The sequence below is a fragment of the Triticum aestivum genome, chromosome 1A, assembly GCF_018294505.1.
Source record: "Triticum aestivum cultivar Chinese Spring chromosome 1A, IWGSC CS RefSeq v2.1, whole genome shotgun sequence".
Classification (NCBI taxonomy): domain Eukaryota; kingdom Viridiplantae; phylum Streptophyta; class Magnoliopsida; order Poales; family Poaceae; genus Triticum; species Triticum aestivum.
In genome coordinates this window covers 80,873,221-80,896,064 of record NC_057794.1, presented here as the reverse complement: position 1 = coordinate 80,896,064, position 22,844 = coordinate 80,873,221, and the positions used below count along the sequence as shown (strand labels likewise).

The 22,844-nt window shown below is 46.9% G+C and overlaps 1 protein-coding gene and 1 pseudogene across 1 annotated transcript; one reads left to right on the top strand and one right to left on the bottom strand.

The window, feature by feature from the left end:
• The first annotated feature begins 626 nt into the window (after nt 1-626).
• On the top strand, nt 627-1,933 carry LOC123098624 (septin and tuftelin-interacting protein 1 homolog 1-like; annotated as a pseudogene).
• Nucleotides 1,934-3,554: 1,621 nt separating this feature from the next.
• On the bottom strand, nt 3,555-8,692 carry LOC123191160 (uncharacterized). Its single transcript, XM_044603947.1, has 3 exons — nt 8,438-8,692; nt 4,844-5,058; nt 3,555-4,325 (listed from the first exon to the last, which is right to left on the bottom strand). Exons 1-3 carry the CDS (start codon nt 8,628-8,630, stop codon nt 3,729-3,731), a joined length of 1,005 nt encoding a protein of 334 aa, XP_044459882.1. The 5' UTR covers nt 8,631-8,692; the 3' UTR covers nt 3,555-3,728.
• Nucleotides 8,693-22,844: the final 14,152 nt, after the last annotated feature.

The window sequence follows — 22,844 nt, the reverse complement described above, 5'->3', positions numbered from 1 at the left end:
TTATGCATTATTTGACACAACCCGAACAATTTAGTTTTGATGTTCGAAAACTTTTGTGGTTTGCCATATTTTGAATTAGAATTTTGAATCCGTTTTTAAACTAACGTGAGGTTAACAACAGTAACCCTGGTGACGTGGCATCATTAGCAGGGAATTACTGTAGCTTAATTATCTGGGCGTCACAATTCTCTGCGTGATGTCCGTTTCACCCCAAACTCGACGCAAGTTTGGACCAGGAATGAGTCAAAAACGAACGGAATCTGAACATTTGTCCGTTTGGGGCCGCGCGTTGGGCTGCGCTATTCATCCGTTCTACCCCAAACGGATGCACCGGACAGGATGAAGTCGCGCGGTGGGCCTTACGAAGATCAAAAGTTCGTTGTGAGCCCCCGTTCCACCGTCTATGTACCGAAAAGTGCTCGCGCATATGTATGGAAAATGTTGGTGTATTATGCAGAGTAGTTATCTCAGCAAATAAGACGCTTTGTCGGAATTGGAAACGCGTTCAAGGGCTCGTCTCCAAAACGGAGTCGATTGCTTAGCTTCTACTAACAGCCTGCCTACTAGCTATATAATGTTGCGTATCAATGTATGATATATGAAACTCTCATAGCACAGCATAGGCATCGATCAGCAGAAGGAACAGCACGCCGGCCAGTTCCAAGCAGCGACGTTCCCTGTTTGGTCCTTGATCGCCTGGCAACGTCGATCGGCGGCATGGCGCTCCTGAAGCGCAGCTTCACCGCAGCGCTGCTCGACGAGGACGACGACTCGTCGTACCCGTTGAAGATGCCGGGCAGCCTCGCGCGCACCACCGCGCCGGTGGCCAAGATGATGCGGCTGTGGAACTACAAGCAAGGCTCGGGCCTGGCGCGCACGGCCAAGGCATCATCGCCCCTATAAAGGCCGTCCAGCATTGCTCCACCGCCGGCATCGGCCACCGCGAGAAGACGTACAAGAACGGCCTGCATGGCGCGCCGGCGCCGTCATCGCCATCCCCAGACGAGTGGCACGAGTCGGCGGCGGTCTCACGGGCCCTGCGCCTCGAACGGGACTGCTACGAGAGGACCCTTGTGCTGCTGCGCGACGTGAAGCTTCAAGGCGACGACAGCGCGGAGACGGCGGAGGCGCTGGCGGCGATCGCCGAGTCCGAGGAGGTGCTCCGGGGGAAGAAGCGTGCGCTGGGGGCGTGGAGGGCCGCGCTGCCTGCTTGCGCCGTGCAGCACATCGTGGAGCAGGTGCTCACGCCGAGGATCGCCGTGAAAGCGCGAGAGTGGGAGCCGTTGTGGAGCCCGGGCTGCGACCACTGGCTACGCCCGTGGATCCCCTTGATCGGACACTTGCCGGAGAGCCTCTACGGCACCGTGGAGAGCAAGATCAGCGGCGGCTGCTACGACGTCATCTCCCCATGGAAAGACTACCTGGACCCGACGCATTGGGAGATCTTCTGCCGGCGTCACGTCCTGCCCAGGCTCACACGATGGCTGCAACAGCTGAAGATCACACCCCCGAAGCAGCGCGACACTAAGTTCCGCGAGGTGATGTCGTGGACGCCTCTCGTGCGCACCGACGACGTGGTGTCGATCCTGGAGCAGGAGTTTTTCGGCAAATGGGAGGGCGCGCTGCGTCACTGGCTGCGGTCCGCAAGGCCGTCGTCGGGGGAGGCCGCGGCGTGGTGCGCCGGCTGGAAGAGCCTCTTCACCCCGGAGCTGCTCGAGGACGAACGCGTGCTCGCACGGCTGGAGGCCGGCGTCGCCATGGTGGATCGAGAAGCGGAAGACCTCGGCCGTCTTGTTTGTCATACATAGTTGATACTAGTCTGCTACAACAGCTTGAAAGGTTGTGCTAGTCACTTATGAAGTTATGATCAGCAATGTAATGGTTGTAGTCAGTTATGCTTATAGCAATATAATGGTTGTAGTCACTTATGCCATATTTGACCCTAAAAATAAATACACTATTGCAGCACAAATGCTTGGATGAAAATTTCAAAATAGTAAGGGAGTCCAAATTCAGATTTGCAAGTTTTCAAGAAGCAGAAGACCTCGGCCGTCTTGTTTGTCAAAGTTGATACAGCAGCTTGTAAGGTTGTAGACTTGTAGTCACTTATGATCAGCAATGTAATGTTTCTAGTCAATTATGATTAGCAATGTAACTTGACAGTGTTTCATAATCTGAATTATGCTTGGTAAGACACAAGGGCTGCAGTGTTTCACATACAGTATGTTGCTATTATCAACTTGACAGTGTAAGACACCAAGCATACATCAAGTTGTTGCATTGTGGCGAACTCGACAGCCATTCCGTGCACTTTCTTCACTGATAGAGTGGTAGAGATGCACATTCAGGCCCTTCCCCTACGCCATATTTGGCACTCAAAATCAATACACTATTTCAGCAAAGGAGTCTAAATTCAGATTTGCAAGTTTTCATGAATTTTGCAGTTCTACATGTAGATTTTGTGACAGTGTAAAACAGGCATGACATATCTTCATCTTTCGACATTGCCTTGCAGAGATCTTTGCCTGGACGTAGAAGAAGCTGGGTTTATGGCCGGTTTTATATGGCGAGGCAAGGGCATCCTAGGAAAACGGAGATGGATAAAAGACTAGAACCCCACTGCGAGCTGTTGAAGAGATCCATGTGTATTATGTTCTAATTAGCTGAAAGCCTGAAACACCTCCTGAAGATAGTAAGTCTTGTTGCTCTGAAGTGCATATTGCTTTGTCCATTGATCAAACCAAGCATTTGTAGAACTGTAATTTTTTTTCCTGGATATCCAAACACAGCAGATGAAACCATATATAAAACCATTGACGTATTCATTGTCAAATATTTGCTCAACCAGAATTTGCTTCTTCTAATTAATGTGTAGTGCATGAAGAAAATGATGAATCAGGCTTTGCAATCACTGGGAATGCTGTTCATCCAGTGGGCGGTTGGGCGCTCTCGAAGGGGTGGGGTGCATATTGGATGTAGTAGTGGCACGAAAAAACGCATTCGAAAGTTGCAAAAATTCTTAAAAAGAACGTATTTTAAGATATTAAAAAGGGGTAAATTCTGCTATAGGTTTGGATTTGATACTATTCAGAACTACTTCCTTAGCACAATAATGCACATCCAAGTTGGATACATAGAGGAAGTATCAAAAGAACTGAAAGCTTTTACTGAGTCTTGATTCTAACCAAAAATAATAATAAAGGTGCTTAGTGCACTAGAATATATACTACATTGCGTCCGTATAGTCTTCAACTCTTCATAGACATTGAACTTGCAACATATTCAAAGAGGCGATCCAATTCTAACACAGGTCTTAAAATCTTATAGATAATACATACTGTTTACCACTACCTCTGTACCAAAATATAAGACGTTTTTGCAGTTCAATTTGAACTAAAAACGTCTTATATAGACAAGGCGAACAACTTTGTATAGACATTACTTTTAGGATGTCAAAGTTTTGGGGATAGTTTCTAATTTTACTCCGAGTAAACCTGAGTATGCTGACGTGAATACTACAAGAGTCTTAAATTTCATGCATGTACCACAAGCAGTTCCAGTAAAACTAGCTTATATCAGCCAGAAGAGTCAGAATAGATACAATACGCGCTGGAACACATATATTGTTTTAGCATGTACTATAACTGGTTCTCATAATGAAACTTCATTGCATCCAAAGTATCTAGAGAATCTGGCAGACTACCACGACTGAATAACTAAGAGTTACATCAGAAATACACAATCGACCAAGTGACCTTCAGAAGCAACTTGTAGTCCCCGCAGGTAATACTCTCATCATTGTAACCATTGCGCCTTGGAGTAAACTGAACAGTGCGGGCAGATAACTCATCATCACCGACATCAGCAGCAACAGTCAACACCAGCATCTCATCCACAGAGACTCCTACTACGCGCCGCGCCATTTGTAGGACTCCACTGTCACCTGGAGTTAGCGCACCACTCACTTTGCTATCATGTAGCACAATGTCGCATGGAATGCTGGTAGTGGAAGCGACAATCTTCCCATGGAATTCATCAGGTCCCTCAAGGATCTTGATCTCAACAGTGCCCTCCACCGACCTTGTAATGAATGTATAGTTCAAATCCAATATGCTGTGCATGCTGACAAGTGTTTCCGTATCAACCACATATCTGGGACTAAATTCCAGCCTGCGGATAGCATCCACCTCGATCAATCCTTTACTGAGTCTATCATCATCGACAGTCCTCCCATGCACATCCTTCACCTTCAGGTTGATTTCGAAGAATATATCATCGCACACCATGAATCCTCTCTTTGGGCCAGTCAAAATTAATGAATCATCCTGCAAGACCAATTTAAATAGATAAATTCCAGGAGCTTGTTTGTAGGATTGATTGAATTACCCTTGCTTCGGGGTTCGTTTTTAGCTATGTTCTGAATGACGAAACAAGGTAATTAGACTCAGAAAAATTATGCTACATCTATGGTCATGTATTTTTTGTACTTTCTTTTCTTATTGTGCAGATTGCTGTAGTGCCATAAACTGAGGCACGCAAGTGATAAACCCCTGGCTCCTAACACTATACCCTACAAGACAAGTATCGTTAAAATCAAACATCATATGGAACAGATACAAAACCAGAGCCGTTATTCAAGTATAACATACAAAACCCAAATATGGATTACTAATATACAACATTCAGAAATAATCATTTATAGAAATTGTCAAAATTTCTCGTCAGAAAATCACCAATTTTTTTGTAAATCAGAGGACTGAAATGAGAAAGTACCAGTACAAGAAAATACACATTGATAAATTGTAGTATGTGTCTGTAGCTATGAGGCAAATGGCAGTAATACCTTTGAGGTGATGAGCTGGCAATCATCCTGGTCGCGCCGGAATATATAGACACATTTTTGATCCAAACTGTCCCTGGCTATGATGGTACCGTAGACATTGAGTGGGTAGCCATAGTCGGAGGAAACAATCTTGATGGACACAACATTGACCGAGTTTTTGAGCCGGAACCCCTCTTTGAAGATTTTACCAGTATGTCGCATGGGACCAACAGGTGCTGTCAAATGAGAAGAAAATGCATATCAATCAATCAAAGAGGGTAACAAGACAAGTATGTGTGTAGGTGTAAATTGGTTGGAACAGAACCATTGAAAACCGAACCAGATAGGTTGTGCTCTCATCTTATGCAAAAAAAAGGCTGTGCTCTCATCTTTCGCATAGTAATATACTACCACATTTGTTCCGAATTAGAAAATGTTTTTTATATTTCAACACGGACTACATAGGGACTAAAATGTGTGAACAAACACACTAAAATACATCTACATACATCCGATTCAGAAAAAGGTTAGAACATCTTATAACTGGGAACGGAGGGAAACAGACCCTTCGTCCCTCCTAACAGACCCCTCGTCCCTCTCCTCATGCCGTCCCCGCGGGCGGCCGCGGGGAGCCCAGATCTGCCGACTCTCGCCCCTCCTCGCCGCCGCCGCCGGCACAGGTCGTCGGGCAAAGCCCGCTCGGCCTAGGCGGCGGGGGGGCCTTCTTCTCCTCCTGCCCGAGGATGGCGGCGTGGGACGCTTTCTTCTAGTGGCGGCGCGGCGTGGGCGTGGGGCGCGGCGGCACGGGCTGACGGCGGTGGCTGCTGGGCATACGAGGCGTCGTCCTCTCCTGGGCCGGCGGCGGGGTCTGCTGTAGGGCTCTCCGGTGGCGCAGCTGGGGCTTGTGGGCAGCCCCGCTGCTCGCGCGGCGCGGCTGCTGGCTGGTCAGGCGGTGGCAGCCTGGATCCTACTTTCAGAACCCGGTAGAGATGGCGGCGATCCATACACAAGACTAGATGGAGGTTCTTCGAACAGATCTGGGTGAAAACCTTGCGCTCGGCTAGATGCAAGGCTGGCGATGGCGGCGCTCTTATGTGTCGTTCTCTTCTTGAAGACATCGCCGTGGAGAAGTTCCAGACCTCTATCTGTTACTTCCGGGGGAAACCCTAGATCGGTAGATCGAATGACAGCGGCTCTCTTGCGTCGTTTCCCCCTTGGGGACGTCAGTCTTGGAGGTGTGCACGGGCTCGAGGGACCAGCGGATAACATCTTTAGTGGAGCGGTGTTTCATCTTACGCATCGACGACTATGGATCTCGGCGGCGTGGCGCAGTGGAGTCTCGGTGTTTGACATGTGTAGACGGACTCGCGCAGGAGGATGCCGCTGTCTGGCATCGATGGCAGATCTGGCAAGGTCATGGCGTCGGTACCTGCTCTGAAGATGGATCGGTGGAAAACGATGGCGGCGGCCTCTGTGAGTGCGCCGGACTGGTGTGTGCCCTAGACCAGATATATGGCTTGGCTGGGGCCTCCGGTTTTAGATGTTAGGCTTACGTGCGAAGTCTGTTTGGTTTAGGCTCGGACTATCGGCACCCCTTCATCAAGTGGATAGAAGTAGCGACAGAAGTTGCCAAGATGGTGGCTTCAGACTTACTGATGTACTATTTTGTAAGGGAAACGTTATGTACCGGCGGACCGGCCGAAGCTTCGGCCGGTCGCTCGCGCGCCCCTCGATCGCGAAGGGATCTAGCGCTAGGATGTCTCCCGATCCACGTTTTCCGTTGTTTGTTTTTCCTTTCCTCGGCCCACCCACGTGTCCTAGGCCCATCACGATTGTTTATTTTTCTCTCATCTTATCTGATGCATCGTACTCTGCCCTCCGTTATCTTCTTCCCCGCGTGGTCGTCTTCAAGCTCCTTCTCCACAAACTGCTTGTTGAAAAGCTCCGACATGGGGGGTGGGAAAAGGAGCTGCAACCGGAGCCCAGCGAAGATGCATCTGTGGGAGAATCACCACCGGCGAGCTGCGACCATGGCGGCCGCATGCTGGAACCAGCGTCGCGGCATGCTGGAACCAGCACCATTTTTTGCTACATGCATTCATGGCGGAGCTACAATCCGCGACGGCGGAGACGAGTTTTTGCTGCAATCGTCATCAGTTTTTGCTACGACCGGCGAAATTTTTTGCTACATCCATTCATGCCAGAGATGCGACTGGGTTGGGCCGGCGACGAAGATGTTTTTTTTGGCTACCACCGGCATTTTTTTTGCTACAACCACATTGCGTTTGTGCTACAATCAGCCTCTCATTTTGCTACAATCATCTGTAACCGGCGCGGTCACCACGCTCGCCGGTTGCAACTTTCGAGAACATGGATGAAGCTTTTCAATGTACAAACACTTTCAAACTGAAAAAGCTGCAACCGTTACCAAAAAAGCTCCAACCTTAGATGAAAAAAGCTTCAACCAAAATATGTACAAAGTTTTCAATCGGGCATTGCTCCACGGAAAAAGTTGCAAACGTTCACGGATAAGCTTCATTTGTAGTTGAAAAAAGCTTCAACCCACGAGTAGTCCAAGCAACATTTGGCGAGGATGGAAGTAGTGGGTTTCATGCTACATGCTACAAGCGGTCCTGGATTTTGCTACGACCGGTGTCGCATCCAGCTACATCTGCAGTCATGGTTTGCTGCATCGAACAGCAATGCATTTTTTTGGCCGGAAGCAAAGCTGAATTTTTTTGCTGGAACGGGGATGAGCGAGAGGTTGCAACCGCGAGGTATGTGACCGGCGAGCTGCGACTGGACGGGCATGAGCAGCGGCAAGCACGCCGGCGAGCTGCGGCCATCGCCACCGAAGCTACGAGCGTCACCGCCGAGAGCTGCAACCACTAGTGCAGCTGTTACATGGGTTGAGGCGGCGACGAGGACGGACGGCAAGGGTGGGGACCGGCGACGAGGACGGCCGGCGAGGGTGGGGACCGGCGACGGGGACGGCCGGCGAGGGTAGGGATCGGCGTTGCGGATGGCCACTGAAGAGCGCGCGGGGCTGATGAGATGCGGACGGTCCTTTTCTCGCGAGCCTGAGGGAAGAAGATGGCCTGGATGGATAAGGATCTAGCGGCTTGGGAGGGGCCGATCGAGCGGCTACGGTAGGACCAGCCGAAACGTTCGGCCGGTGCGCCGGCACCTAGCGATGCCCATTTTGTAAGGTCTTTGTGAATAATTAATAAAGTGGCTGCATGCGATGCAGAGGCCGGGGTCTTCCTTCTTTAAAAAAATAGTAGTGTGTGTCCAAACCGAGCCTAATTGACAAATAAATATGAAAGTGGCTGCCTTTGCTTCTGAATAAATCGAGTAGGAAGTGAAAGTAACCTTCAGATTGATTTTGACGAACGAAGTGATACTGATTGACTGGTGTTCATGAACTAGACATGCATAACGAAGGCAACAAGGATTGATAAGGGCTTGTTCTGTTGCGAGGGGAGGGGATTTGAGTGGATTGGGGAGGATTAAATCCGCTATAGATCAAAATCCACCTCAATCCCCTCCAAAAGAGGTTCAACCGAACATAATCATGAACTAGAATAAGGGGAATTGGATTGGATTGGAACGTACACTCCTCGTCGAGGTCGAGTTTGTCGCCGTCGAAGAAGTAGCGAACGTATATGAAACAACCCTGCTTGGGGTCGTACTCGCTGAATCGCGGGTCGAAGGAATCCTCCTCCGGCGTCTGGAACCGATACTCTTCGTGGTCCCACTTCCTCACCGCAGCCGCCGCCGCCACGGGAGAACAATCGCCGCCGGCCATGGAAGCTCTCTCTCTCTCTCTCTCTCTCTCTCTCTCTCTCTCTCTCTCTCTCTCTCTCTCTCTCTCTCCGTGGTCCCACGAGCACGCGTCCGCGAGGCTGCCAGGTTACTGAAGGTATATCTTCAGTTAACACCGCCGATGGGTTCAGTTAACTGTAGCTTGACCTACAATACCGCTTCGGGTGATCCAACGGTTCACAGTGACTCCTGCGTCTTCGACTGGTAGTCACCGCTAGATCGACTTTATCATTTTACTGTAGCACATCTCGTTTTTACTTTCACTGTTGGGTTAAACCCCTCTCCTATATAACAGCCGGGATGTGGCTGGGAAGACCATTATGCATTTCTGGATTCATTCCTATTGCCATCATGGCTCATAGACAATACATACATCCTTACTTGCTCTCCAATTATACTCATATCTGACCCGATTCATACTTTTCCCCGATAATTCTACACTCCCATAGCTAGTAGATCATTACCGAAAAAGGGTTTCCCCCGCTTTGTATACAAAGCAACCAACCGAACCATACAGGGATAGGTGCTGGGGCGGAAGCAGCACAGTCACACCCAAAAGAAATAACAGAGAAAGAGCAAAAGAAACAAATGCCGACAACGGCGGATCAACAAAAACGAAGAAGCCTCGCGATCGCTGCGCCCACCGGGCTCATCCACTAGGCTCCAAGACTCCGAAGCGCCGGCACCAATCAACACCTCCAAGAAGGAACGCGACGATGACGACGCTGCTGCCAAGGGTTTCCCCTGGTACACGACGAGGCGAGAGGAAGGGTAGCACCCGACGCCCTCCCGTAAGGTCAGGTGGCACCCACAGGCGCCACCGCGCCGGAGTCGGCCACGCCGACAGGGGTTTCCCCCGATCCCAACCCGCACCTCGGGCGCTCCGGATCTCGCCACCAAACCAACCACCACCCTGCGCCAACGCGGTCACGAGGCCTCCACGCCGTCTCACCACGGCATCGCGAAGTGAGGACAGCACGGCGAAGAATCAGAGCCGGGACTAGGGCATCAGCACCATCGGCACGCGGGAGGGCCCCACCTCCACCGTCAGCGACGGTAGCCGTCCGGACGCAATAGCAGGAGCACACCAGGCCCGTAGGCCCACAGGCCCGACCGAGCCCTCGTGGGCCCGTAAAGCTCCCGCCTTCGCGCTGCTGCCGGCACACCGTCGGCGCCGACGCCCCATGTCCGAGCCGCTCCTCCTCCTCACCGCGCCGCATACAACGAGACCACGCCGGGGGCCCGGCCCGCTAGGGCCCAGATGGGGCCCGTCGGGCCCAGATCTGGGCCGGGGGCGCGTCGATGGCCACCCAGCACCGCCACGCTGTCCCGCCGCCAAGGAACGGCGCCGTCACCACGCCTGCCGCCGGACCGCAGCCAAGCCGGGCTGCACCGCCGCCGCCTCCCTGCCCCGGGAAGGAAGCACGCGCGCGCGGGGACTGGAGGGCCCGCTGCCGCCGGCACCACCCGGGCCAGCGCCGGGGGCGCCCGCCGACGGCGGCGGGGGGAGACGGGGGAGGAGGGGACCTGCGGGCGAGGGGCGCGAGCTCCGCCCCGGCCACCTCCCGGGGAGGCGGCGCGAGGCGGCCTAGACGGAGGAAGGGAAGGGCGGAAGGGGGGCGGAGGCGGGGGGCGAGGCCGACGGCCGGCGGCGGCAAGAGGGTCGGCGGCGGCGGGTGACACTTCGGGCAGTTGTTAGCTGCCTTGCCAGATGCCGCTAGTAGATCATTCGGGACCTGACAAATTGATATCATGAGCAAGCGATACTCAGCGAGAGCGTACTCTGGGAACAATTTTTTTTCCAGATCGATGATTCTCACCCTTTCTCCCACCCGTGTTTCTGAAGGCGACGATGATTGTTGGAGGCATATGGTGGTGGGGTTGGAGGTAATTGGTGACGGGGTGTAGGCGTTGGAGGCGGTGAATTGTTTGGGCGCAGATTAGCCGTGCAGGAGCGGTTGTTCCGTTGCCTTGCCCGATCTGTAAAATCCCGCGTTCAAGCGCTAATCCGTGTGCCAAGGAGGTGTGGATCGAGGCGGCGGAAGGATTGGAGGTTTGGGGATAGGTTGCTGGGGGACTCCAGTGGTAAAATTCCTTACCTCAACCTCAGATCAAGGCGATGGGACATGCTAAAGCTATTAATGAGGCGAATATGCAGGATTTACTCTCTGTGTGTGAGGATTTTGATGTTCTGCAGAAATACAATGCCCAGATGCAGTCAAGGGTCACTAAATTACAAGAAGAAGAGCAATCCATCAGTAGTAAACATGGGGAAATATCAGTACAAGTGGGTAGTGTGCAGAAGGTTGTGCTAGATCTCAGCAAGCAACTCTTAACAATCAGTTCAGTGCTTCAGACATTAGTGAAACCAATGAACAGCAACCCACATAATGAAATTCCTTCCAGTTCTAGTCAATTGGTGAAATCTCCTACACTACAACAAGAGCAAGTGCATGACCAGCCGAATAGAACGAAGCAACTAAGGAAACAATTAGAGGCAGAAAAGGAAAAATGTAAACAAATTGAAGAGATGCATTTGCGCGCGCGCGCGTGCACACACACACACACACACGCACGCACACACACACAATGGCAAGAATCAGGACCTATGAGCAAGATATGCAAGCCCAATTCATGAAGTCTTTGACCAAGGGCCCTAAGATGGATTTTCCTAGATTTGAAGGAGAGGATCCTGATATTTGGTTAAGAAGATCTGGGTTATTGAAGAAACAATTATCCTGGAAATAGTTCTGTGTTGAAGTAGTGAAGAGATTTTCTCAGCAAGACCCCTATGACTTAACAGAAAAGTTCAACTCTCTAAAACAACTGAACAACACAGTGTCTGAATACACCAAGTCTTTTGAAGATTTAATGGCTGATGTACAAGAAGAAAATACTGAACTAGGAGAGCTATGGTTTGTCAGATGCTATTTCAATGGCTTAAAGGAGGGAATTAAATTCCAAATTAGACCTCTAAGACCTCAAACACTTACTGATGCTTATTGGTTGGCAAAAGATGTGGAAGCCAACCATCCTCCAGTACGCATAGTTCCTAAGAAACAAGGAGTTCCTTATAGTAACTACTATCAGAAAAACAGAGTTGGGTTTCAGAACAAAGTCAGCCCTACCACAGTTACCTGTCAGACAAGCTGAGAATTCTACATGCTATGTTCAGAAAATCAGGAAAGTGAGAGAATGTTGGAGATGTGGAGACAAGTGGATGCATGTACACAAATGTAAATTAGTGCCCAATGTACACATGTTACAACAAGAACTAACTGAGGAAATTGCTATGCAAAGTGAGGAGCGGGAACAAGAGGAAAAGACTGGAGAAAATGAGTGAGCCATGTTTATTTTTGCCTTTGCTATGGGAGACCAACTAGCCGTACCAACACCCGCCATACCAACACCCACAGTAGTAATACACATCAATGGCAAAAGAGCTTTAGCATTGTTAGACTCAAGCAATACTTCTTCTTTCATCAATCAGGACTTTGCAGTTATGGCAAATTGTCAGTTACTGCTAGTAAAACTAAGAACTATTGTGGTGGCCGGTGGAAGCAAGTTATTATCAACTTCAGTAGTTCCCAATTGTGAATTTCAAATGGCAAAACTTAAGTTGTCTCACAACTTGAAAGTTCTTAATCTACCTAGTCACGATGTGATATTGGGATTTGATTGGTTCTCCAAGGTGTGTCTAGTTTCTTTTGATGTTCCAAAGAAAACATCTAGTTTCACTTCAGAGGGCAAACAAGTAGAAACAAAGGTAAGTTTTTAAAACCGTGGAGAGTGGTAAGGAAGTTCTAGCTGAGGAAATGAACAAACTCTTGGATAAAGGAGTGGAAGGGTTTTTGTTACAGGTACATAACATAATCATGAATGCTCCTGAGGGTTTTAAAACTCATCCCCAAGTGCAAAAGCTACTGGTGGAATATGCATACTTATTTGAAGAACCAAAAACACTTCCTCTGCATAGGGACTTGGATCATACTATTCCTTTAATTCCAGGAGCTACACCTTCACAAGTGTGACCATACAGAGTACCTCAGCACCAAAAAAGGAAATGGAAGATCAAATCAACAAGCTCTTAGCTACTCATTTGATAAGACATAGTCAAAGTCCATATGCAGCTTCAGTGATCTTGGTCCAAGAGGTTGTGTACTGATTTCAGGAGGTTAAATGCATTGACAATCAAAAATAAATTTCCCATACGTGTCATAGAAGATCTTTTGGATGAGGTGCATGGGGCTAAGTACTTTTCCAAACTAGATTTGAGGTCAGGTTATCGCCAGATAAGAATGCACCCTGAAGACATACACAAAACTGCTTTCATAACTTTTTAGGCCATTTTGAATACTTGGTAATGCCATTTGGATTACCCAATCATCCTGGTATATTCCAAGCATTAATGAACAAGATATTTGGTCCATATCTGAGAATTTTTGTGTTGGTATTCTTTGATGATATCTTAGTATACAGCAAAGATCTGAAGGAAAATATAGAACACCTGAAGATTGTGTTGCAAGTTTTGGGAGATAACAAGTTGTTTGCTAAACTATCAAAATGTATGTTTCATGTGCAACAAGTAGAGTATCTGGGACATGCCATATCTGCTGAAGGAGTGGCAACTGACCCACCAAAGATATCTGCAATTTCTCAATGGCCAACACCAGATAGTGTCACTAAGTTGAGAAGTTTCTTAGGCTTGGCAGGGTATTATAGGAGATTCATTAAATATTATGGTCTTATTTGCAGACCATTACATGAACTCCTTAATAAAGATATTTTTTCTTGGAAAAATGAACATGATACAACCTTTGCACAACTGTAGGAAGCTATGATTTTAGCCCATGTCTTAGCTTTACCAAAAATTTCTCAGCCGTTTGTGTTGGAAACTGGTGCACCGGGCAAGGGAATTGGAGTTGTATTAATGCAACAAGGCAGACCAACTTTATACTACAGCTCTTCAATGTGTCCTAGAAATGCTGCTATGTCCACATATGAGAAAGAAGCATTGGCCATTTTGGAAGCTTTAAAGAAATGGAGACACTACTTACTTGGAAATGGGAATGAATTACTGATCAAGACAGACAAGCGGTCCTTGAAATTCATTACAAACCATAAAATTCCTAAAGGGGTGCAACACAAGTTGATGATGAAACTTTTGGAGTTCAACTTCAAGATCCAGTACAAAAAGGGGGACAACAAATAGAGTTGTTGATGCTCTTTCTAGAGTATTACCTGCTTGATGGACATTTCCGCTCCTACCCCTGTGTGGGCTCAAGATTTGATAAAGAGCCATCAGAAAGACACAATACACAAGGAACTAATGGAACAACTGCTACTTCAAAAGCCAAATATTCCCTCCGAGTATACTATGAAGGCTGGCATTATCAGATATAAAGGGAAAGTAGTGGTTGGCAATGACCCTGAATTGAGAAACCAACTGCTAGTAACTCTGCATAGCTCTCTAGTGGGTGTACATTCAAGAATGAGAGCTACATATCACAGAGTTAAAAGTATTTTCCATTGGACTGGGTTAAAAGCAGAGGTTGAAAATTTTATTGTAGCTTGCCCTATCTGCTAGAGAGCCAAGCATGAAATTTGTTTACAACCTGGTTTGCTAGAACCTCTACATGTAGCAGACATGGCATGGCAACACATATCAATGGATATCATTGAAGGTTGCCCAATCTCAAGGCAAGGAAGTGATCGTGGTGGTGGTAGATAGGTTTACTAAATACTCCCATTTCATACCATTTTCTCACCCCTATACCGTGTTGATAGTGGCTCAAGCATTTGTGGATCACATTATCAGATTACTGTTGGCGAACATAGTGTTTCAAAAAATTTCCTACGATCACGCAAGATCTATCTAGGATGAATAGCAACGATAGGGGAGAGTATGCCTACGTACCCTCGTAGACCGAAAGCGGAAGCGTTAAGAAACGCGGCTGATGTAGTCGAACGTCTTCGCGATCCAACCGATCTAGTACCGAACGCACGGCACCTCCATGATCTACACACGTTCAGCTCGGTGACGTCTCTTGTACTCTTGATCCAGTTGAGGCCGAGGGAGAGTTTCATTAGCACGACGGCGTGTTGACGGTGATGATGAAGTTACCGGCGCAAGGCTTCGCCTAAGCACTACGACGATATGACCGAGGTGTGTATCTGTGGAGGGGGCACCGCACACGGCTAAAACAATTGTCAACTTGTGTGTCTATGGGGTGCCCCCTCCCCCATATATAAATGAGGGGAGGAGGGGGGCGGCCGGCCCTCATGGTGCGCCCCAAGGGGGGATTCCTGCTCCTACTAGGAGTAGGTTTCCCCCCTTTCCTTGTCCTAATAGGAGGGGGAAGGAAGGGGAAGAGAAGAAGAAGGAAAGGGGGGCCGGCCCCCCTCCCAATTCGGATTGGGCTTGGGGGATGCGCCCCCACCTCTTGGACGCCTCCTCTCTCTTCCACTAAAGCCCATGTAGGCCCATTAAGCCCCCTGGGGGTTCCGGTAACCCCCCGATACTCCGGTATATGCCTGAACTCATTTGAAACCATTCTGGTGTCCAAACATAACCTTCCAGTATATCAATCTTCATGTCTCGACCATTTCGAGACTCCTCTTCATGTCCGTGATCACATCCGGGACTCCGAACTACCTTCAGTACATCAAAACACATAAACTCATAATACCGATCGTCATCGAACGTTAAGCGTGTGGACCCTACGGGTTCGAGAACTATGTAGACATGACCAAGACTCATCTCTGGTCAATAACCAATAGCGGAACCTCGATGCTCATATTGGTTCCTACATATTCTACGAAGATCTTTATCGGTCAAACCGCATAACAACATACGTTGTTCCCTTTGTCATCGGTATGTTACTTGCCCGAGATTCGATCGTCGGTATCATCATACCTAGTTCAATTTTGTTACTGGCAAGTATCTTTACTCGTTCCGTAATGCAACATCCCGTAACTAACTCATTAGTCACATTGCTTGCAAGGCTTATAGTGATGTGCATTACCGAGAGGGCCCAAAGATACCTCTCCGACAATCGGAGTGACAAATCCTAATCTCGATCTATGCCAACTCAACAAACACCATCGGAGACACCTGTAGAGCATCTTTATAATCACCCAGTTACGTTGTGACATTTGATAGCACACTAAGTGTTCCTCCGGTATTCGGGAGTTGCATAATCTCATAGTCATAGGAACATGTATAAGTTATGGAGAAATCAATAGCAATAAACTAAACGATCATAATGCTAAGCTAATGGATGGATCAAGTCAATCACATCATTCTCTAATGATGTGATCCCGTTTATCAAATGACAACTCATGTCTATGGTTAGGAAACTTAACCATCTTTGATTAACGAGCTAGTCAAGTAGAGGCATACTAGTGACACTCTGTTTGTCTATGTATTCACACATGTACTAAGTTTCCGGTTAATACAATTCTAGCATGAATAATAAACATTTATCATGATATAAGGAAATATAAATAACAACTTTCTTATTCCCTCTAGGGCGTATTTCCTTCAGTCTCCCACTTGCACTAGAGTCAATAATCTAGATTACATTGTAATGATTCTAACACCCATGGAGTCTTGGTGCTGATCATGTTTTGCTCGCGAGAGAGGCTTAGTCAACAGGTCTGCAACATTCAGATCTGTATGTATCTTGCAAATCTATATGTCTCCCTCCTTGACTTGATCGCGGATGGAATTGAAGCGTCTCTTGATGTGCTTGGTTCTCTTGTGAAATCTGGATTCCTTTGCCAAGGCAATTGCACCAGTATTGTCACAAAAGATTTTCATTGGACTCGATGCACTAGGTATGACACCTAGATCGGATATGAACTCCTTCATCCAGAATCCTTCATTTGCTCCTTCCGAAGCAGCTATGTATTCTGCTTCACACGTAGATCCCGCCACGACGCTTTGCTTAGAACTACACCAAATGACAGCTCCACAATTCAATAAAAATACATATCCGGTTTGTGACTTGGAGTCATCCAGATCAGTGTTCAAGCTTGCATCGACGTAACCGTTTATGACGAGCTCTTTGTCACCTCCATAAATGAGAAACATATCCTTAGTCCTTTTTAGGTATTTCAGGATGTTCTTGACCATTGTCCAGTGATCCACTCCTGGATTACTTTGGTACCTCCCTGCTAAACTAATAGCAGGGCACACATCAGGTCTAGTACACAGCATTGCATACATGATAGAACCTATGGCCGAAGCATAGGGAATGACTTTCATTTTCTCTCTATCTTTTGCAGTGGTCGGGCATTGAGTCTGACTCAACTTCACACCTTGTAACACAGGCAAGAACATTTTCTTTGCTTGATCCATTTTGAACTTCTTCAAAACTTTATCAAGGTATGTCCCTTGTGAAAGTCCAATTAAGCGTCTTGATCTATCTCTATAGATCTTGATGCCTAATATATAAGCAACATCACCGAGGTCTTTCATTGAAAAATTCTTATTCAAGTATCCTTTTATGCTACTCAGAAATTCAGTATCATTTCCAATCAACAATATGTCATCCACATATAATATCAGAAATGCTACAGAGCTCCCACTCACTTCCTTGTAAATACAGGCTTCTCCAAAAGTCTGTATAAAACCATATGCTTTGATCACACTATCAAAGCGTATATTCCAACTCCGAGATGCTTGCACCAGTCCATAAATGGATCGATGGAGCTTACACACTTTGTCAGCACCTTTTGGATCGACAAAACCTTCTGGTTGCATCATATACAACTCTTCTTTAAGATATCCATTAAGGAATGCAGTTTTGACATCCATTTGCCAAATTTCATAATCATAAAATGCGACAATTGCTAACATGATTCGGTCGGACTTAAGCATCGCTATGGGTGAGAAGGTCTCATCGTAGTCAACTCCTTGAACTTTTCGAAAACCTTTTGCAACAAGTAGAGCTTTGTAGACAGTAACATTACCATCAGCGTCAGTCTTCTTCTTGAAGATCCATTTATTCTCTGTGGCTTACCGATCATCGGGCAAGTCAACCGAAGTCCACACTTTGTTCTCATACATGGATCCCATCTCAGATTTCATGGCCTCAAGCCATTTTGCGGAATATGGGCTCATCATCGCTTCCTCATAGTTCGTAGGTTCGTCATGGTCAATTAACATGACCTCCAGAACAGGATTACCATACCACTCTGGTGCGGATCTTACTCTGGTTGACCTACGAGGTTCGGTAGTAACTTGATCAGAAGTTTCATGATCATCATCATTAGCTTCCTCACTAATTGGTGTAGGAATCACTGGAACTGATTTCTGTGATGGACTACTTCCCAATAAGGGAGCGGGTACAATTACCTCATCAAGTTCTACTTTCCTCCCACTCACTTCTTTCGAGAGAAACTCCTTCTCTAGAAAGGATCCATTCTTAGCAACGAATATCTTGCCTTTGGATCTGTGATAGGTGTACCCAACAGTCCCCTTTGGGTATCCTATGAAGACACATTTCTCTGATTTGGGTTCGAGCTTATCAGGTCGAAGCTTTTTCACATAAGCATCACAGCCCCAAACTTTAAGAAACGACAACTTGGATTTCTTGCCAAACCACAGTTCGTAAGGTGTCGTCTCAACGGATTTCGATGGTGCCCTATTTAACGTGAATGCAGCCGTCTCTAAAGCATAACCCCAAAATGATAGCGGTAAATGAGTAAGAGACATCATAGATCGCACCATATCTAATAAAGTGCGGTTATGACGTTCGGACACACCATTACGTTGTGGTGTTCTAGGTGGCATGAGTTGCGAAACTATGCTACATTGTTTCAAATGAATACCAAACTCATAACTCAAATATTCTCCTCCACAGTCAGATCGTAGAAATTTAATTTTCTTATTACGATGATTTTCCACTTCACTCTGAAATTCTTTGAACTTTTCAAATGTTTCAGATTTATGTTTCATCAAGTAGATGTACCCATATCTGCTCAAATCATCTGTGAAGGTCAGAAAATAACGATACCCGCCACGAGAATCAACACTCATTGGACCGCATATATCAGTATGTATTATTTCCAATAAGTCTGTTGCTCATTCCATTGTTTTGGAGAACGGAGTTTTAGTCATCTTGCCCATGAGGCATGGTTCGCAAGCATCAAGTGATTCATAATCAAGTGATTCCAAAAGCCCATCGGCATGGAGTTTCTTCATGCACTTTACACCAATATGGCCTAAACGGCAGTGCCACAAATAAGTTGCACTATCATTATTAAATTTATATCTTTTGGCTTCAATACTATGAATATGTGTATCACTACTATCAAGATTTAGTAAAAATAGACCACTCATCAAGGGTGCATGACCATAAAAGATATTACTCATATAAATAGAACAACCATTATTCTCTGATTTAAATGAATAACCATCTCGCATCAAACAAGATCCAAATATAATGTTAATGCTTAACGCTGGCACCAAATAACAATTATTCAGGTCTAAAACTAATCCCGAAGGTAGATGTAGAGGTAGTGTGCCGACGGTGATCACATCGACTTTGGAACCATTTCCCACACGCATCGTCACCTCGTCCTTAGCCAATCTTTGCTTAATCCATAGCCCCTGTTTCGAGTTGGAAATATTAGCAACAAAACTAGTATCAAATACCCAAGCGCTACTGCGAGCATTAGTAAGGTACACATCAATAACATTTATATCAAATATACCTTTCACTTTGCCATCCTTCTTATCCGCCAAATACTTGGGGCAGTTCCGCTTCCAGTGACCAGTCCCTTTGAAGTAGAAGCACTCAGTCTCAGGCTTAGGTCCAGACTTGGGCTTCTTCACTTGAGCAGCAACTTGCTTGCTGTTCTTCTTGAAGTTCCCCTTCTTCCCTTTGCCCTTCTTCTTGAAACTGGTGGTCTTATTGACCATCAACACTTGATGCTTCTTCTTGATTTCTACCTCCGCAGCCTTTAGCATCGCTAAGAGCTTGGGAATTGTCTTATCCATCCCTTGCATATTATAGTTCATCACGAAGCTTTTGTAGCTTGGTGGTAGTGATTGAAGAACTATGTCAATGACACTATCAACCGGAAGATTAACTCCCAGCTGAGTCAAGTGATTGTGGTACCCAGACATTCTGAGTATGTGTTCACTGAAAGAACTATTCTCCTCCATTTTGCAGCTGTAGAACTTATTGGAGACTTCATATCTCTCAATCCGGGCATTTGGTTGAAATATTAACTTCAACTCCTAGAACATCTCATATGCTCCATGACGTTCAAAACATCGTTGAAGTCCCAGTTCTAAGCCATAAAGTATGGCACACTGAACTATCGAGTAGTCATCAGCTTTGCTCTGCCAGGTGTTCATAACATCTGGTGTTGCTCCTGGAGCGGGTTTGGCACCTAGCGGTGCTTCCAGGACGTAATCCTTCTATGCAGCAATGAGGATAATCCTCAAGTTACGGACCTAGTCTGTGTAGTTGCTACCATCATCTTTCAACTTAGCTTTCTCTAGGAACGCATTAAAATTCAACGGAACAACATCACGGGCCATTTATCTACAACAACATAGACATGCAAAATACTAGGGTTTTTTACATCTGTGCCCCTGGTTCCTTAGCTCTACTCATTCATCCCCGTGCTCTTAACTTTTGCTTAATTTTCCCCACTCTCTTGCCAAAGACCCTCATAAATGGGCACAACAGACGTTGTCGTCGGGTCAAAGGCTTGATAGTTAACTCTGACTAGTGGGGCCATGCTGGACTGTGTCGTCCCTTCGACCTAACAAGTGGGGCCGCATTGGGTGGTGTTGATGTTCGACCATTGGGCCGTGGTTTCGTTGGGCCGTCCTTTGCATTAAACGTCTGCGTGCACCGCCAGGACAGAAGCCTGCTATGCATGCACCCAACAAACCCTACCGCGTCGATCGAGCCTGCATGCGCCGATGCCACGATCCCATGATGCGCCAACTGAGCCTGCATGCGCCGACCGAGCCTACATGCGTCGATGCGTCCGCCATGATGCACTGATCGAGCAGCTTTTTGCACGCCAGCCGCCACGGATGCAGCGACGGTCTCTGCCACTGGTTCCTCTCTTCTAGCTAGGTGGCTACATATTTGTGGCTTGTGTAAAAAAAGAGCCACTCCCTTGCTTCGTTGTACTCATTCATCCCTACTAACAAAGCTTGCTTGCATGCACTAGGTGGTTACTAACAAGGGAACCCTACTAACAAGTCGAGCTCTCTAAGAAAATAATCAACAAATATGTAGTACCAATATGTAGATAGGGCCAACAAGCCCATAGCACGATCACATAGCTCAAACTAGGAAGAACTTAATAACAGAATAGATAGAAAACTTAATAATAGAATTTAAGAAAAGGGCCAACAAGCCCAAAGCAACTCCAACATAGTTCAATTACAACTTAACATAACATAGACTAAAAGCGATAGAGGGTTTAGAACCCTAGCCGCCGCCTTCTCCACCTCGCTACTCCTTCGGGCGCCCTTTTCACTGCTCCTCCGGGGTGTTGTGGATGGGGTACAAAAGAGTGTGCGTGCGCGTCGCGGTGGGGAAGATGTTGTACTCCGTGAACCTGTTGTGGGTGGTGAAAGCGATGAACTCGGAGCCACACCAAAACACCCGGCCGAGGAGGTAGAAGGCATGGAATGTGTTGGTGAAGTGGGCAAGGAGAGCAGCCACCACCCTATTTTGGATGACCTCCTCGACGCGGAACATCGTTGGAGATCCCCTCGGGAGGTGGTGGTAGCCGGACGCGAGGAAGAACTCGGTGAAGTTCCTTGCGGTCCTCAGCCTTGATATCGCCCACACACGTAGTGTGGGATCAATGTACACGCCGGTAGGGTAGAGCCTCTCTGGCACGGTGGGTGGGAAGAGGTAGGTTGGACCGGTGTACTGCATGGCTGAGGGATGTGCAGAAGATGGAGAAGGGGTCGAAGAGCAAGAAGGGCAGATGGATGAGGGATGGCAGAGGCAGAGGGTGGCTTAAATAGTCATAGTGCTACGTGTTATTTGGCCATGGCAATAACGGGGTCAAATGTGAAGTTAGTAGCCCATTTTCAAACCCACCGCAACATCGGGAGTGTACACACGTGGGAAAAGGTGGTTTGAAAAGAAGAAGAAAAACACAAACTAATTGCACGCATGGGAATCCGTGGTCAAACCCGATATTATATGAACAAAAAGAGACAATTTTTGAAGAGATTGTGGCCATTTTGAATGATAAAAATAATTTGGCCCTTAAAAATTTGGTCATTTTGCGAGATAAAAAGAGATAAAGGGCTTGTGGCCATTATACAAATGCAAAATGACCCATTTTTTGATAGTTTGTGGCCATTTTACATGATAAAAATAAATTTAGCCCTTATAAATTTGGTCATTTTACATTTGTATAGAACAAAAGGAATGATGCAAAAACAGAGCAAACAATGCAAAAAACGATGCAAAAATACAGAGCCAGCACGTTCACAAAAAATAGAGCTAACGATGCAAAAAATGATTCAATTCGACGGTCCAACCAGAGCTTGGTTTCCTTTTGGGCCCAATAACAATGTTTTTTTTCACGGAGTCAGTGGTGGGAGAGCAGTCGAGCACAACCAATAGGATCGCCTCTCGCGGATCGCCCCATGATCCAATGATGCGGAGCCGTCCTTGTGATCCAACGACGCAGAGCCTGCACACAGCCAGCCCACCTAGTTCCTTCTAGAAGGCCAGATCTAAGGGTTGTTGCTTGGCGCGAGGGTATGATCGGACGGGTGACGTTGGGAGCTAGGGTTAGGCGAAACCCTGCGGGGTTTAGAGGGGGTTTGAGCTGGTCAATGGGGTTTCGAAGGCTTTGACTGAGTATAACTAATTAGGAAAATCGAAAAAATATGAAACCTTCGCTGTTCGTCGTTTTATAAGACAAACTAACAAGGAAAAATACTAAACTTGGTCTATGGTCATTTTCATGAAAAAACCCTAGCTGGCCCGATCGAGGTCAAATGAGCACCATTAATTTTAAAAAATATATAAAACATGCTCACAATGTTGTCTTATGTGACATGTTACCAACCAAAAATCATAAACTTGCTCCATGGTCATTTTCATGAGAAAACCTTCACACTTATGAGCTATCATGTACATGATTTCATAGAGTCAAGGAGAGGAGGTGGTGTTACCTTCTTTTTTTGAAA